General features: G+C 33.9%; 2 protein-coding genes across 11 annotated transcripts; one reads left to right on the top strand and one right to left on the bottom strand.

Annotated features, from left to right (window-relative positions):
• Positions 1-2,101: 2,101 nt before the first annotated feature.
• Positions 2,102-3,231, top strand: LOC112702024 (HVA22-like protein f). The gene is made up of 4 exons (XM_025752871.3): positions 2,102-2,273; positions 2,471-2,497; positions 2,608-2,730; positions 2,818-3,231. Exons 1-4 carry the CDS (start codon positions 2,227-2,229, stop codon positions 3,089-3,091), a joined length of 471 nt encoding a protein of 156 aa, XP_025608656.1. The 5' UTR covers positions 2,102-2,226; the 3' UTR covers positions 3,092-3,231.
• Positions 2,645-13,069, bottom strand: LOC112702023 (uncharacterized). 10 transcript variants are annotated; one of them, XM_072198987.1, is made up of 7 exons: positions 12,822-13,047; positions 11,324-12,728; positions 5,775-7,823; positions 4,842-5,654; positions 4,669-4,740; positions 2,956-3,065; positions 2,645-2,866 (listed from the first exon to the last, which is right to left on the bottom strand). In XM_072198987.1, the coding sequence occupies exons 1-4, from the start codon at positions 12,851-12,853 to the stop codon at positions 4,947-4,949; spliced, it is 4,194 nt and encodes a 1,397-aa protein (XP_072055088.1). In that variant the 5' UTR covers positions 12,854-13,047; the 3' UTR covers positions 2,645-2,866; positions 2,956-3,065; positions 4,669-4,740; positions 4,842-4,946. The 10 variants fall into 10 exon arrangements, with proteins under 10 accessions (XP_072055088.1, XP_072055087.1, XP_072055084.1 ...); XM_072198986.1 differs by having other exon boundaries at positions 2,956-3,062; XM_072198983.1 differs by having other exon boundaries at positions 4,842-7,823; positions 12,822-13,069.
• Between the last annotated feature and the right edge of the window lie 858 nt (positions 13,070-13,927).

Genomic DNA, 13,927 nt, shown 5'->3' with positions numbered 1-13,927 from the left:
TCAAACTTGGTTTTGATGAAAAATTGAAACTTTCATGGATGCAGCGCTTGGTTCTAGATGTTCTCGTGGTACTACGCTCTCTGATTCCTTCTTTCTTTTCTTTCTTTCGTATTTCTTGTTTAAAGTGATTAAAGTCTGAAACTTTTTTAGCTATTAGTAAGCATTATCAGCTCCTCTTGGTTGATCTTAGAAGAAGACCATTTTCCTTTTGTCAATTCTGTCATCCAGCATTCTTATTAATTCAGGGTCTTTAAACAATAATTCACTCTCCATGGCGATTTTGTTTCATGATAAGATTGGACTTGTGGATATGTGTTGACTTTTGAGCTAGATTGCATTCTTGTTATGGACTCATGAAACATACCTCCTATCATTTTATTTTATTTTTCTATAATGATTAAAAATGAAATAAATACTATATATATATATAGCTAATATTAGACTATATTAAGCATGACATTCTTTCATTGTAAAAATATATATACTAGCATTTTTGAGATTAAGTGCATACGTCATTACTTTGTTAAAAAAAAGATTTTTTTTAATGAAATTTTTTTTATTTTTTAATGTGTTTGGCAAATTTTTAGTAGTAAAAATAAAAATACTAGTAAAATAAAAAAAATCTTTTTTGAGAAACTGTAATTTATATCTTTTTTTAAAAGATTTTTTTTTTAAAAAAAAGATGTTTTTCATGTAATAAATAAACAAAAAAGTACTTTTATATTGTTATACCCAAACATAATTAAGAGATAAAAAGATTTTTTTACATGAGATATTTAAACATAAAATTACTTTTATTTCTCTATAAGATCTTTTAAAAAAAGATAACTAAAAAAAAATATCTTTTCTTAAAAGCTCACCCAAATAAACTCTAAGTAAGTTATATGTCATTAAGTACTTTTGTATTTTATAAAATGCAACATTGTTGCTTGTAATATTAGTGAGGTAAATAATAAGTTTGATGATGATGCTGGGGTGCTTGTTGACAAGCAAATGCAGCCAATAGGGACCAGAGAAGGACATGTTGCTTGGAAGGAATATATACTAAGAAAAATGGGTTATCATTGAATTTTTGTTTTGTGGAATGCACTTCACTTTAACAGTTTCAATAATTGAGAAGCTTTTGTGTCTGCTTTTGTGTGTGTATGTAAAATGTAACATTGGTATTTATTAGATCATTTTTTTTTTAAATATTCAAGTTCAATCTCTCACTCTTCATTAGGCACAAGAAGAATAAAGATTTCTAAGAATAAACTTTATCTTGAAGTGGCATTTTATAAAAAAAAATCATAAATAAGAAGTGCTACATTTTGACATTCTCCTTGGTATACAGATACATCACAATAACTATGATTAAGTTGGAAAAATTTTTCAACGAAAAAAATACTATTATCTGAATATATTTCTTTTATAGTGATCGTTAAGTATTTATATATTTTGAATGATGCTTCTTGTATATTAAATCACATATGAAATTAAGTTTGAATTACGTATTTAATGTTAAATTATTTTTGGGTTTTTAATGATATTTTTTTCCATCTTAACTTACTATTATTGAACTAAAATGATTTAAATTTTTTAAAGTGAATATAACAATACAATGCAAATCAATTTTGTCATTTTGTGCATTGCATAATATTTTTTAATGGTTGAATGCTTTGTTATCATATTTTTCACCCCAATTCACACCATATTGAAAAAGTAAAAGTAACCACCGTTGTAGGGTTTCAAGACATTGGATCTTATGTATACTTTCTTGTCTTGTACACTAAATACTCAATTAATAATATAAATATAAGTTCCTTCATACATATAAATATACAATCATAGAATCTCAATAATGCCACAAAAGCTAAGCCTTACAGAAAAAGATGGATCAAGGTAACGCATTAATATGGTTTCTCTTGCTAGTTGCTAGCTAGGATATGCATGAGTCCAAACTCCAAAGCATGCACGTGCATATTCAAAACTTTAGGAATATAAATATATTATATTCCTTAATTGTTTCCTCTCCATACAGAAAAGAAGACTTTTGGTCATAACACAAACATTCCTTACTTCCTAGATTAAACCTTCTACCACACATTTTATCTATATAAACACATACATATCAAACCATTGTTTAATTCACATATGCATCCACAATATACAACCATATTATAATCTTTCTAAAGCTTGGTCATCCTAAAGATCTGAAAAGAAAATACACCTTCAGCATCAGTCATCATGGGTGTCCTTGGAACAGTGGCAAGAAATTTGGATACAATAGTAGGGTAATTAATTAAATTAATCTTTCTCCTTCATGCATATATATTATAATTATTATTCTACTACACCAACACATTAATATGAAAAGTTATTTATAAATATAACACAAACTATATATATATTGCTTATTATTATTTATTATTAATTTATTTAACATTTCGTCCATATAGAATAACAGCCTTTCTTTTTGGCTTTATATCAGGCCAGGAGCAATGCTTCTTTACCCGCTGTAAGTAAATTAATAATATTCATCATTAACAATAATGTTAATAAGAAAGCAATAATAATAAACATGCAGAATGACAGAATGCTTTGTATATGATTATGTATATATTATAGATACGCATCAATGAGGGCGATTGAGAGTCCTTCAACCTTAGATGATCAACAGTGGCTAACGTATTGGGTTTTGTACTCCTTTATAACCCTCTTTGAGCTTTCATTTCATAAGGTCCTATCTTGGTACGTCCATGAATATATAATAATGTTACGTATGTTATATTTATTACACAACAACAACAACAATAATAATAATTTTACAAAGTGCAGGTTACCGTTTTGGCCATACATGAAGCTTGTAATATGCATGTGGCTGGTGCTGCCAATGTTCAATGGAGCAGCATATATATATGAGAATTATGTGAGGAGATACATAAATGTAACGAGCTATGGAGCTAATGATTATACCATGAAGAACAAGAAGGCGATTCAGATGATGAGCTTCGATGCTAGGAAAGCTGTTGAACGCTACATCGATAGACATGGCCCTCAAGCCTTTGAAAAAGTTATCAGTGCTGCTGAGAGAGAAGCAAACAAGCACTGATCATGTATTCTTAATTAATTAATGACTCTCATGATGCATTAACCACTTTGTAATCATCAAATCTGAACTTGGCTTCACATATGCATTAAATTTTTCTATGTAATCTACATGAAATTATATGGCCATGTTATGTTATTTTAGATTTTGATGCTGAAACGAAAATTCTTCTGATGATCATGCATCATTTCTATTCTTCCGGCAATATATCATAATAAAATGATAATCTAACAATAACAAGTGTAATCTCGCCAAATGATTATTAGGCATAAATTAAATGAGGGATTAGCGGGTTTCTTGTAGTAAAATGAAAGTAGTTCAACCTCTTTTCCGTTCCACCTTTACGTATTGGATTAATAAACAGCTAAAACAATTGATAAATGTGAATGAATGAATGAATGACTTTGATAGATAATATCAATAGAAAGCAGCATCAACAATTTTTTTTTTTTTGTCGGAAAAAGGGAAGAAAGTTAAGAATGTTTATCTTTTCTAACATAGAAGAATGCTATATGATCAATAAATATTATTTTTAACAAGTATTTAATTAGCAATAATTTTGCACCCATATTTTTAGAAATTTTACACATAAAAATATATAATTTGTACTTATATTTATTAGAATTTGTACAGATAAATCAATATAGTTTATATTTATATTCTTTAAAATTTATACACATAAATTAATAAAATTTATTTATTAAAAATAATTTAATATTTATACTTACCAAATAATAACAAAAAAATACAAAAAATTCTGTTCCAAGAGTCTCCCTTTTATATATACATGGCTCATTAGTACGCATATATACTACGATTTAGAAATCTTGATTCAATTCTAAGAACGAAACCTATTTTTTTTTTTTTTTTTGGTTAGAAAGAGTTTGGCTATACTTAAGGGAGTAATCTTCTTTTCTAAGAATAAAACGAATTTAACAAAAATAATTCCAGATACCTTTATTATATATATGAAAGAGGCGAAAAAATGGAAATAGAAATATTTTCGACATAACGTCTTGTTTTTCACTTTTGATGCAAATATAATCCTGTATTAAGCTGTGGGAACACCTGGAGAAAAATATGGCTAAAATAGACTGATTGATGTAGTACGGACAACAATATCAGCCGAAAGGTCCAGCCACCTTGACTATTAACTTTTTTTTATTTTAATTATCGGGTTTTGATAAAGAAAACAAAGAGAACAACTATTATTATTATTATTATTATTATTATTATTATTATTATTATTATTATTATTATTATTATTATTATTATTATTATTAAAGAGATAAATCCACAACTCAAACTTGAATTTTATTTTTCTTCACCAGACGAGATCTTTTATAACTTCAATTAAGATAACAATATAATTGTAATTAAACTACTGTTATTTTATGGAGTGGCTTTAGCCGCATCCAATGGTTAATTAAGGAATAAATAAAGCCTGAAATTCAAGTTTTTATTGATTTGGTTTAGCCATCAATATTCATAAGTGTATATATATATGTTCATATCCATTCCCTTGTTCTATCTAAAGTACATCTTCAAAGGTGATTGAACAGATGCCATGTGGAGAGTACCTTACTCAAAAATAGATAGGAAAGCATCATCTTTGGTGATCAAAATATCAATTTTCCACCTGTTTGAGCAACCTGACAATATTGATACATGAACAGTTCTGTTATGTTCATAAATGCATATATATACTATTGAAAGAAAGAAAAAAAGGATATAAAATGATATAATGACTTACACCTAATATAAGTATACTTTTGTCAGTTTGTGTCTGAATTTCTAGGTCTCTATCACAGTCAGTAATCGCAAATGTGAGAAAAATGCAGAATTGAGATAACTCTTTTTAAGAGGATCTCAGGATGTGCTTAGCTCTAGGACCCAGTCTGACAGGACCTGTTACCGTGCCATCCAGTTTAAAAGAATCTACGGCAGGATAACTTGTGGTACTTAGCTTCTGTGCTTCATTCTGGCAACATCTACCTCTTGCACCATCCAATCGTGGATCGAGCTTTGTCACCCTTGTGTGTCTTTGCAATTCTGCACCCGAGTTTGTCATGCGACTCGAGTTCTCCTGCACTTCTATGTTAGGTAACTTGATTGGTTTTCTGGAATCATCAAGAGCAGATGGTGCAGGTCTCTTCCTGGTGTTTGTGCATGGATGATAGTCTTTGGCAATGTTATGATCCAACTTCACACTGTCTGCAACCATATTCATGTTTCTACAACCAGTGTTTAAGGGAGAGGATGTAATTGGAACATGTGGAGGTTGAGCAATTGATGCTGGACTAAGATGGTTTGTCTTCATAGGACTCGGATAAGTCAGAGGATTAGAAGGATAGAGAACTTGAGCCGAATGATTCAAGGATGCTGATGGTGTAGTAAATTTGTTTCCCCAAATACATTGAGAAAAACTTGGATTACTTACGCCTGAAAATTGGTGAGAGAAGGTGACTGGTAGCCTCTCATCTGTTGGGCCTGACAACCACGATGGTAAACTTCTGTAAGGCCTCTGAGACCAAGATGTTGATTTGGCCTGTTCATTGTTGGATGTCTGCAAGAAAGGAAATTCAAAGGCTGATTTCGCAACATGATGAGGATTTTTGTTCCTGTCATGCAGCTCGCCGTTGTTTAGGTATGTTGGCGGGCTGAAATTGCAAGGAGTAGCTTGTACCTGTGACTGAGAGCTGAGTCCTTGAGGTTTAGCTCCGGGCATAAATCGCTCTGGAAAGTCATCAGGTGCGCCATTAAACATAGCACATGAAGCAGGTTCTTGAGTAATAGGGTGGAAATAAGAGATGCCATTTCTGCTGACTGGATGACTTCCATTTTGAGATACATGGTTCCTTTGCAGATCAGCAAATTGAAGAGAAAATTCTGTGTCATGACCATTCATCAATACAGTACATCGAAATCCTTGACTGCTTTGAATTTTTGGGGACTGCACAACGTTGTCAGTTGATGATGATCTGCCAAATGCCAAATCCTGCTTAGAACATTTTCCCAGTAAGGAATTTTCTGAAGCACCATATTCAGAAGAGTGCCTTCTTCCTGATTCCTCACCAGCCCAAACATCTCCAGAGAGTTGTTGCATTGCTTTGCTGCTTCCACCAATTGGAACATCTTTACCCATCAACCTCATTGTCGGTTGGCTGGAACTTAGTGTGACATGATCTGAACTCTCTTTCACTGAAACCACCCCGTCTCCCTTGTGGCTCTGCACCTGGCCATACTGATTCTGTTCAATGGGTAAGTTTCTCATAACGTTCACCTCTGAGTTAGGTGGCTGGACAAAAGAACTGGAACACATGTCAGAATCAGTCGGGTTGATATCTCTGTCACATGGCAACTCAGTAACAGCCAACCTAGCTGGATAATGTGGAAATGAGTTTAGACCATCTTTTGGAGATATCTTCTGAACAACCTGCCTCTCATTAATCCTCAAATTTTCTTGGTTATCTTGATGGAGTGTACTACTGACTGGTAGACCACCTAAAGAACCACGTAACGTACTTGACGTCTCCGGCTGGTTTGTCCCTAATGTCCCACTTGAACTGAAATTGACTAGCTCACCATGAGAATTGAGTGGCAAACCAAAGAAGCTCGGATCCAAACAGTTATTTCTTATACTTCCCTTTCCCCAGGCTGTATAGAGGAATGCATTATCAATCATATCTGAAGCAAGCATATGAGAGAACTGTCTGTCACCAAAGGCCTGGCTACTATCATCATTATCTTCATAAGTTTGCAAAGGAAATTCTGGTCTTTCATTTCCTTTATCATAAGAAGAAGAATATGATGATGAAGGCTCTAGGAATGTCCTTGTATTAGCATCTGAGTTCACAGGAACAGCCCGAAAAGTAGAATCCTCCAAATGGTCAATGAACTTTCCAATGGAGCTCAAAGATCCAGATTCATACAATTGGGAATTGGTACCAGACATCTTCACTTCTTGATCTGTAGAAAGAGGACTGGGAATATCATCATATGGAGAACAATGCAATGTACTTGTGTTGCCTCCGTCAAACGGATGTAAATTGTTGTCGTCACAAAGCATCACCTTGGTTAATGTTTGAGACTTCTCTTCTGGGTGCGTTGATGTCTTTTGACTGGGACACGGCTTCAAGAAATTTTGCGCAGTAGCTTGTTCCAGAGTATTAGCAAACTCTTTACTTTCAACTATAGGGCAAAACTCCTTTCTGTTGTCTATGTTAATGGCAGCATAGTCATAACTTCTGTTTGCCCCCAAACTTGAAGTTTCTCTATCACTTCCAGAGGACTGCTCCTTTACTAATGAAGTAGTCAGCACATCTGATGATTTATTAAACATGGTTTCTTCAAATGAATTCCTCCTTTTGGGACCGAGTATGTCATCTTTACAAGTGAATCTCACATATCTGTCTGATGTTGGATATTCATCATCACAACTGTACTCATCAGTACCATCTTGAGTACTGCTGCTACTTGATGCCTTTCCGGAAAGTTGTTTTACACGGTTCTTAAGAATGCCACAAAAAGGATATACTGATTTTGGTTGCTTTGCATCCGGTTCATAGGTTTTAACTTTCTGCTCCTTTTCAACAAAAGAGATCTTTGAATCCAATTTTCTCTCATGGATAGAAGGATCTACGTTGTGATGTGCAAGCATTTTAGTTCCAATTGTAGCTTTCAGTTGTCTGAAACTATTTACCGGCATCTGCACCTTACGCTTACAAGCATCTTCCTGAGATAGATAAGATTAAAAGGTTATAGATGTTTAATAAAACAAACTCAAAATGTTGCTAAGATTTATAATATGCAAAATAATCACGTTCAAAGAGAAAGCAAATAAGCAATTCACCATATCTCCAATACATTACCCATGAAACATAACACTTTTGTAACGTTTATAATGATTCCTACTATAGACGAGTTTTCAGCAAAAAAATGTTTTGGAGAGAAAGAAAAAAGCATAAAAAATCCCTATAAATTAAAAGCATTAATATACATGACTAAAAAGTGCAACTTATTGTTATCAGTTTCAAGTTACTATAGTAAATTTAAGGAATAAAAGGTAACGGAAGTAAATGAGGTCATTCATCATATGGGACAGGTATTCCTGTAAGCATTGATTGCATGCCAAGAACATGTTTCATAAAATGGCACCAAAGAGAACCATGAACAAACTTTTAACATCCTTTTCAACAATTCCAACTAGCAATATGAAATAACATGCAATATCACTTTCAGAACCATGACATATTAAAAAACAAGGCAAATACAATGGAATTTATGGTCAAATAAAATAAGTTATGGTCGGGAAGAACAACCAGCTTTGAAAGTTTTCGAGAAATCATAAAGAACTATATTTCCATCTTTAATTATCAAATAACAGCCCAAACTTCAACGTAAACAAACTCTTTGATTATTAACAGAAATATTTTTACATTTCAATCAATATAATGATGGTGGAAAGACCGAGGGATCCAGTAACACTTCACTCAATTTAATTCGTGTTTAAGGTGTTCCAACAATCATATATAAAAGGGCATTAATTTGGAACTTATCAACTTGAAATAAACTACTAAGAAAAAAAAGAAAAGAAATAAACTATGATGTTCAATAACAAAGTTTCACTTAGTGCATCAGAAAATTTTAAGCATAAGATTATTTCACGATTCCAACAGCTGAAATAAGAACTGAAAAGGTGGAAGTCAAGAGACCAAAAACCATTGCATCCTTATTTCGGTCACAAAATCCATCAAAAAGGATTTAAAAAAAGGTTAAAACCAATAAAGGGAAGGGGGGGGGGGATAATAAATTTAAGAACTTATTTTTCAGAAGAGAGAAACTCAGAAACTATGAAGGCATTTATCATAGAACGTTTAGATCACAGCCTCACACATAATCGAACACTTGGCTCAAAAGAAAGATGTTATTGTTAAAACTTCAACGCGCGTGTGATGTAGGCTTGCACTTAATCATACATGAACTAGATAATTAATTAATTATTATATATCTGAAGCTTTATACGCCAGCCAGACCAATGCATGACAGATTAAATTCAAAATCTTATTCATAACAAGGGGTAAAATCTATTTTTCTAATTATGAAAGAAACTACACATCTTTAGTTAATAAACATAAAAGGAGCTAGTACAATTTTATAGATATTATTTTAAAAATACCTAGTCGTAACTAGAATATAAAATTATTATAATAAATAATTAAATATAGATATAGAGACTAAAGTTTCAAGTAGAAAACTTTGATGGGGGAGATCAGCAAAGTACCTCCATAAGTTCAAGTAAGAAATTCTCTGAGTTCCTAATCACACTTTGTCATAAAATTAAATAACCAATAATGATAATGACAACCCTAAATAGTTTGTATTAAAATAATCACGTTAAGGAATCATAAGAAATCTTTTGTGTGTGTGTGTGTGTGTGAGAGAGAGAGAGAGAGAGAGAGAAACATACGCATATATGATCATTTCATATAGTCATACATGTATCAAAATATCGTTTAGATATATAATATATAAGACCAGAAGTGCATCTAATTATGAAGGGAGGCTAATAATAATAATAATAATAATAATAATAATAATAATAATAATATATTCCTAAACTCGGGGGGAAAAAAGGATAAAGGGAGAAGAAACCTAGTGGCACATAAAGTTGTGGTTCTCTCACTAAATTTGAGTGGAAGAGAAGGGATGAAGAATTGCGACAGCAAGAGACTTCTACGTAATGCCAACCTCCGAAACTCACATATAGCGCATCTCTAGAATTTGCATTACGCGCTTCATATATCGCCATTAAAACAGTGACTGGGTTCTGCAGAATCTAAACGCCGCAGAATTCAGTCTGTTTTTAATCTTTAAACATTCGAATGCAGGGGAAACTTCTATTTATGCCTATAGAATTATAAGTAGGAAACACTCATCCAAATAAAGTATTTTTTCCGGAAACGCCAATATTCTTTTAAACAATCCAGGCATGTTAGGGATGCCAAGTTATAAAGTTTCACTTCACTAATCTTATTCCCTTAATCTTATCATCATATCTGGAGATAACCACCGTGATTCTCAACATTTCATGTATATATACGACTGTATCTATAAAAATATAGCTAGAGATTTGAAATTTTTCACTCTCAAATTTTGTCCGCCATAACCATAAACTGACACTCTTTTCTGTCTTCTTTTTCCTCCGACACTATATACTCAATCTTCTGGAATTATTATCTAACTGAAACTCATAGCGATTTGATTGTATCTCAATGATATCTGCCAATAAAAATTGTAAAAAATAGCAGTCACCACCTGCGCTCTCAACCTGCCGATATGCTCAGAAAAGGAGTAATTCTCATCACGTACTTTTTTGTATTTCGTAGTAGTTCAAATCCCAGAATAACAGAGATACACCCATGCGATAACGATTGAAATCAACCCAAGTCAGAGTGATTTCTTCCGAATTTCAATGATATTCATGTTCATCTGAAACTGCATACTATTAATATCTAATACGATCATCAATCCCAGACCACTCATTATATAAACTTCTGACAGACCCTACAATTGAACGATCATCCGATCCATCTAGCCTTGACTACCTGGGTATAAACCTCTACATCTGCGTTCAAAAAAACTCGCCACTAAATAGAAACAAGAATCTGTTGATCTACCCATGGCCCATATGATAATTCCCCACAAAACCCCATCATTTCTTCCACCTCGAAACTCCATGAGTGGCCCCTTCTACATTTCTAGGGTACCTGTACTGATTATACAGCTTACAGCTGGAGCATAAACATTCTTGCAGACACCAACACCCACCCCTTCTGATGAGTTTCCTTCCGCGCACGAAGGCACTTGTCTTAATTTGTATGGTTTTTTTCTTTCACTCTCTTTTTTTCCCCCAAACTTTTATTATACTTACCGCGTATTTCGTTTATGTACTGAAACAAAAACAACCACTCGCTTTCGTCCACAAAATGTTTAGCTGTCTCCCTAATCAGCTTTTTCAGCAGTAATTCTATCCAGAAAAAGCAACACAAAGATGGGAAAGCTTTAACACCATCACTTAAGCAACTACATCAACAGTGTTGTTGGGTAATATTTTATGCACAAAATCCACGAATTGCAACCTTGTTCGGCATGAATTAGCCTCCAAATCATGGAAACAAACTGCATATAGCAAAACATTAGCTCATATTTTATGAGACATAATAAACCACATACCTTCTTTGAAGAAGTCGTCACTTCGCTGTTGAAGAAGCTCTTCTTTTTCTTCTTCTTCTTCTGCTGCTGCTTGTTCACAGTTATCGTCTTCTCGCTGTTGAGATTCTCCACCACCTTGCTTTTCTTCTTCGCCTCCTTCGTCTTCTTCTTCTTCTTTTTCTTCCTACTCTTGGTGGTGGTACTCTTCTTGTTTTTCGTTGTCGAAACCACAATACCATCACAATCAGCATCAGCTGCAGCTGCTCCAGCTGAATTCAGACCACTATAATCAGATGATTTATCATTATCTTCATTTCCATTATCTTCTTCGTCATAATCCTTTGCTACTTCGATTGCTTTGCTTTTGGTAGCTCCGATCGGAGGAGCCACGGTGAGAATCTCAGCAATCGAACGCTTCTTCGGCGCCTTAGGTTTGTGCTTGAAGCCGCCACCACTAACACCGGCGCTCCTCCTCATCTGCCGCCTCTCGTCCCTCACAGCCTGCGCGAGGCAGTTATCGATGTGCGCGTTCACAGCCGTAACGGTAGCAGCGTTGAAATCGCGGCAAACAGGACAAACCATCTCCGACTTTTCTTCGTCGTCGTCGTCAATCGCCTCCGCCGGCGTACCAGAGGCTCCTCCTGCGTCCGATTTCGCCGATTGGCCTCCTCGGCGACCAGATCTCAGCGCCTCGAGCCGTTGCGATAGCCACTGGAACTTGGTAACCGTAATCGAAACATCGTCAACGACTGAGTCCTCGTGTTCTACTCCGTCCTTCTTCCAGAGCTTCAATACACTCTCAATTCGCGGCTCCTCTTCTTCATCCCCCTCGTCCCTCTCCTTCTCCTTATCCTGTTCCTTCTCAAGCTCCTTTTCTTTGTCGTTCTCTTGTTCCAGCTGCTGCTCCTTTCCTTGTTCGTTTACCTTGAAAATCTCAGCGATGGAGCGCTTCTTCGGAGCCTTAGGCTTGGCGTGAGACGAGGAGGAGGACTTGAAGGAGGTGGTGGTGGCAGTAGAGGTTGCGGTGGTGATCCTGATGTGACGGCGGTCGTCTCTGACAGTCTGAGCAAGACAAGCGTCTATATGAGCGTTAACCGCCGTTAGCGTAGCAGCGTTGAATTCTCGGCAAACTGGACAGACCATCTCCAGTCTCTCTTCATCAGCAAGAGTAGCAGAAGCAGGTGGAGGAGATTGTTGATCGGATTGGAGCGATTGTTGTTGGTGGTTGTTGGTAGAAGTAGATCTTAGGGATTGGAAAGAAGAAGAAGAAGAAGAAGAAGTAGAACAAGTAGAAGTAGAAGTAGAAGTAGAAGAAGGAGTCATAGGAGGAAGCCAGGAGTGAAGGTCTTTGGCAGTGACATTAGGGGAAGTGGAGAATGGCCAGCACTTGAAGACATCAACGGACCTCATCTTGTTTGTGTATTCCCTGCAACCAACCACACAGAATCATAATCATAAAATATAAGACAAGAGAAGAGTGAGTTGTTTCTGAGAGAGAAAGAGAGAGAGAGATGCCTGCCTTATGGAGAATCCATTGAAGGCTGCTCCCATGATCAGTAGGTAACTGCTTGGAGAGAGGGGGGGAGGGATGGATGGGAAAGAGAGAGAGAGAGAGAGAGGGTGTGTGGGTGTGTTTGAGTGTGGTGTTAGTGTTGAGAGAGCGTAGCTGTCTGTGTGCTTGCTTGTTTTTCCCTAATTTATGACTGAAAGTGACTTATGAGAGAGAGTGTGCAACTGTGCATTGCAAATTGAAACTAGTTGCAGGATAAAGCTTAAATTATCATTTTACTCCATCTTATTAGCTTGCATAACAACATTTACAAATACGCAACATCTCTATTAATTAAAAATTATTCTAAATTATTTTATATCGTATATTTGGTGACAACTCAGATACATGAAATTGATATTTAAAAATTTAATTAAATTTTTATTTAACGATTTTTATAGATATTAATTTTACGTAGAATTAATTTTACCTGAATTTTTATCTGTATATTATTGTTTGTTCTTTTGTCTCTATTATTTTATTTGAAAATACCTATTGTTATTTAAATAAATTTATTAAAAAATATTCATGAACTATCAAAAATGGGCAGAAGAGTATTGTATATAATTTATTTAAATTATACCACAAAAAAATATTTTATTCTATGCAAAATAATTAAAAAAATGGCTTAAAAGATGTTAGAAGTACTATAAAAATTTGTAATGTCCTAATGACTTCGGACATTAAAGAAATACTCCACATAGTCACTAATAATTTAGAAATTAAAGAAAAAATATTTTTATCATGTATTTACCTAAATCACTAGAATATTACAAACTTTTATAGGACTCATAACATCTTTTAAGCCATTTTTTAAAATTATTTTGTATAGAATAAAATATATTTTTTAATTATTTTGTATGGAATAAAATATTTTCTTTCATTTCTAAATTATTATTGACTATGTAGAGTATTTTATTTAAAATTTGAGTACATGCATGTATTTACCTAAGTTATTATAACATTACAAATTTTTATAGTACTTCTAACATTTTTTAAGCCATTTTTTTAAATTGTTTTGCATAGGATAAAATATTTTTTGTACTATAATTTAAAAAAATTTATTAAAAAAATTT

Source organism: Arachis hypogaea, chromosome 7, assembly GCF_003086295.3.
Source record: "Arachis hypogaea cultivar Tifrunner chromosome 7, arahy.Tifrunner.gnm2.J5K5, whole genome shotgun sequence".
In the NCBI taxonomy this organism is placed as follows: Eukaryota; Viridiplantae; Streptophyta; class Magnoliopsida; order Fabales; family Fabaceae; genus Arachis; species Arachis hypogaea.
This window is presented reverse-complemented; position numbering and strand designations above follow the sequence as displayed.

Bases quoted from the DNA above. Each gene is read 5' to 3' on its own strand.
- LOC112702024 (XM_025752871.3), top strand. From the start codon at position 2,227: ATGGGTGTCCTTGGAACAGTGGCAAGAAATTTGGATACAATAGTAGG. The intron at 2,274-2,470 runs GTAATTAATTAA...GCTTTATATCAG, and splicing joins AATTTGGATACAATAGTAGG to GCCAGGAGCAATGCTTCTTT. The intron at 2,498-2,607 runs GTAAGTAAATTA...TATATATTATAG, and splicing joins GCAATGCTTCTTTACCCGCT to ATACGCATCAATGAGGGCGA.
- LOC112702023 (XM_072198981.1), bottom strand. From the start codon at position 12,853: ATGGGAGCAGCCTTCAATGGATTCTCCATAAG. The intron at 12,729-12,821 runs GCAGGCATCTCT...GGTTGGTTGCAG, and splicing joins TTCAATGGATTCTCCATAAG to GGAATACACAAACAAGATGA. The intron at 7,824-11,323 runs GTATGTGGTTTA...TATCTATCTCAG, and splicing joins TGACGACTTCTTCAAAGAAG to GAAGATGCTTGTAAGCGTAA.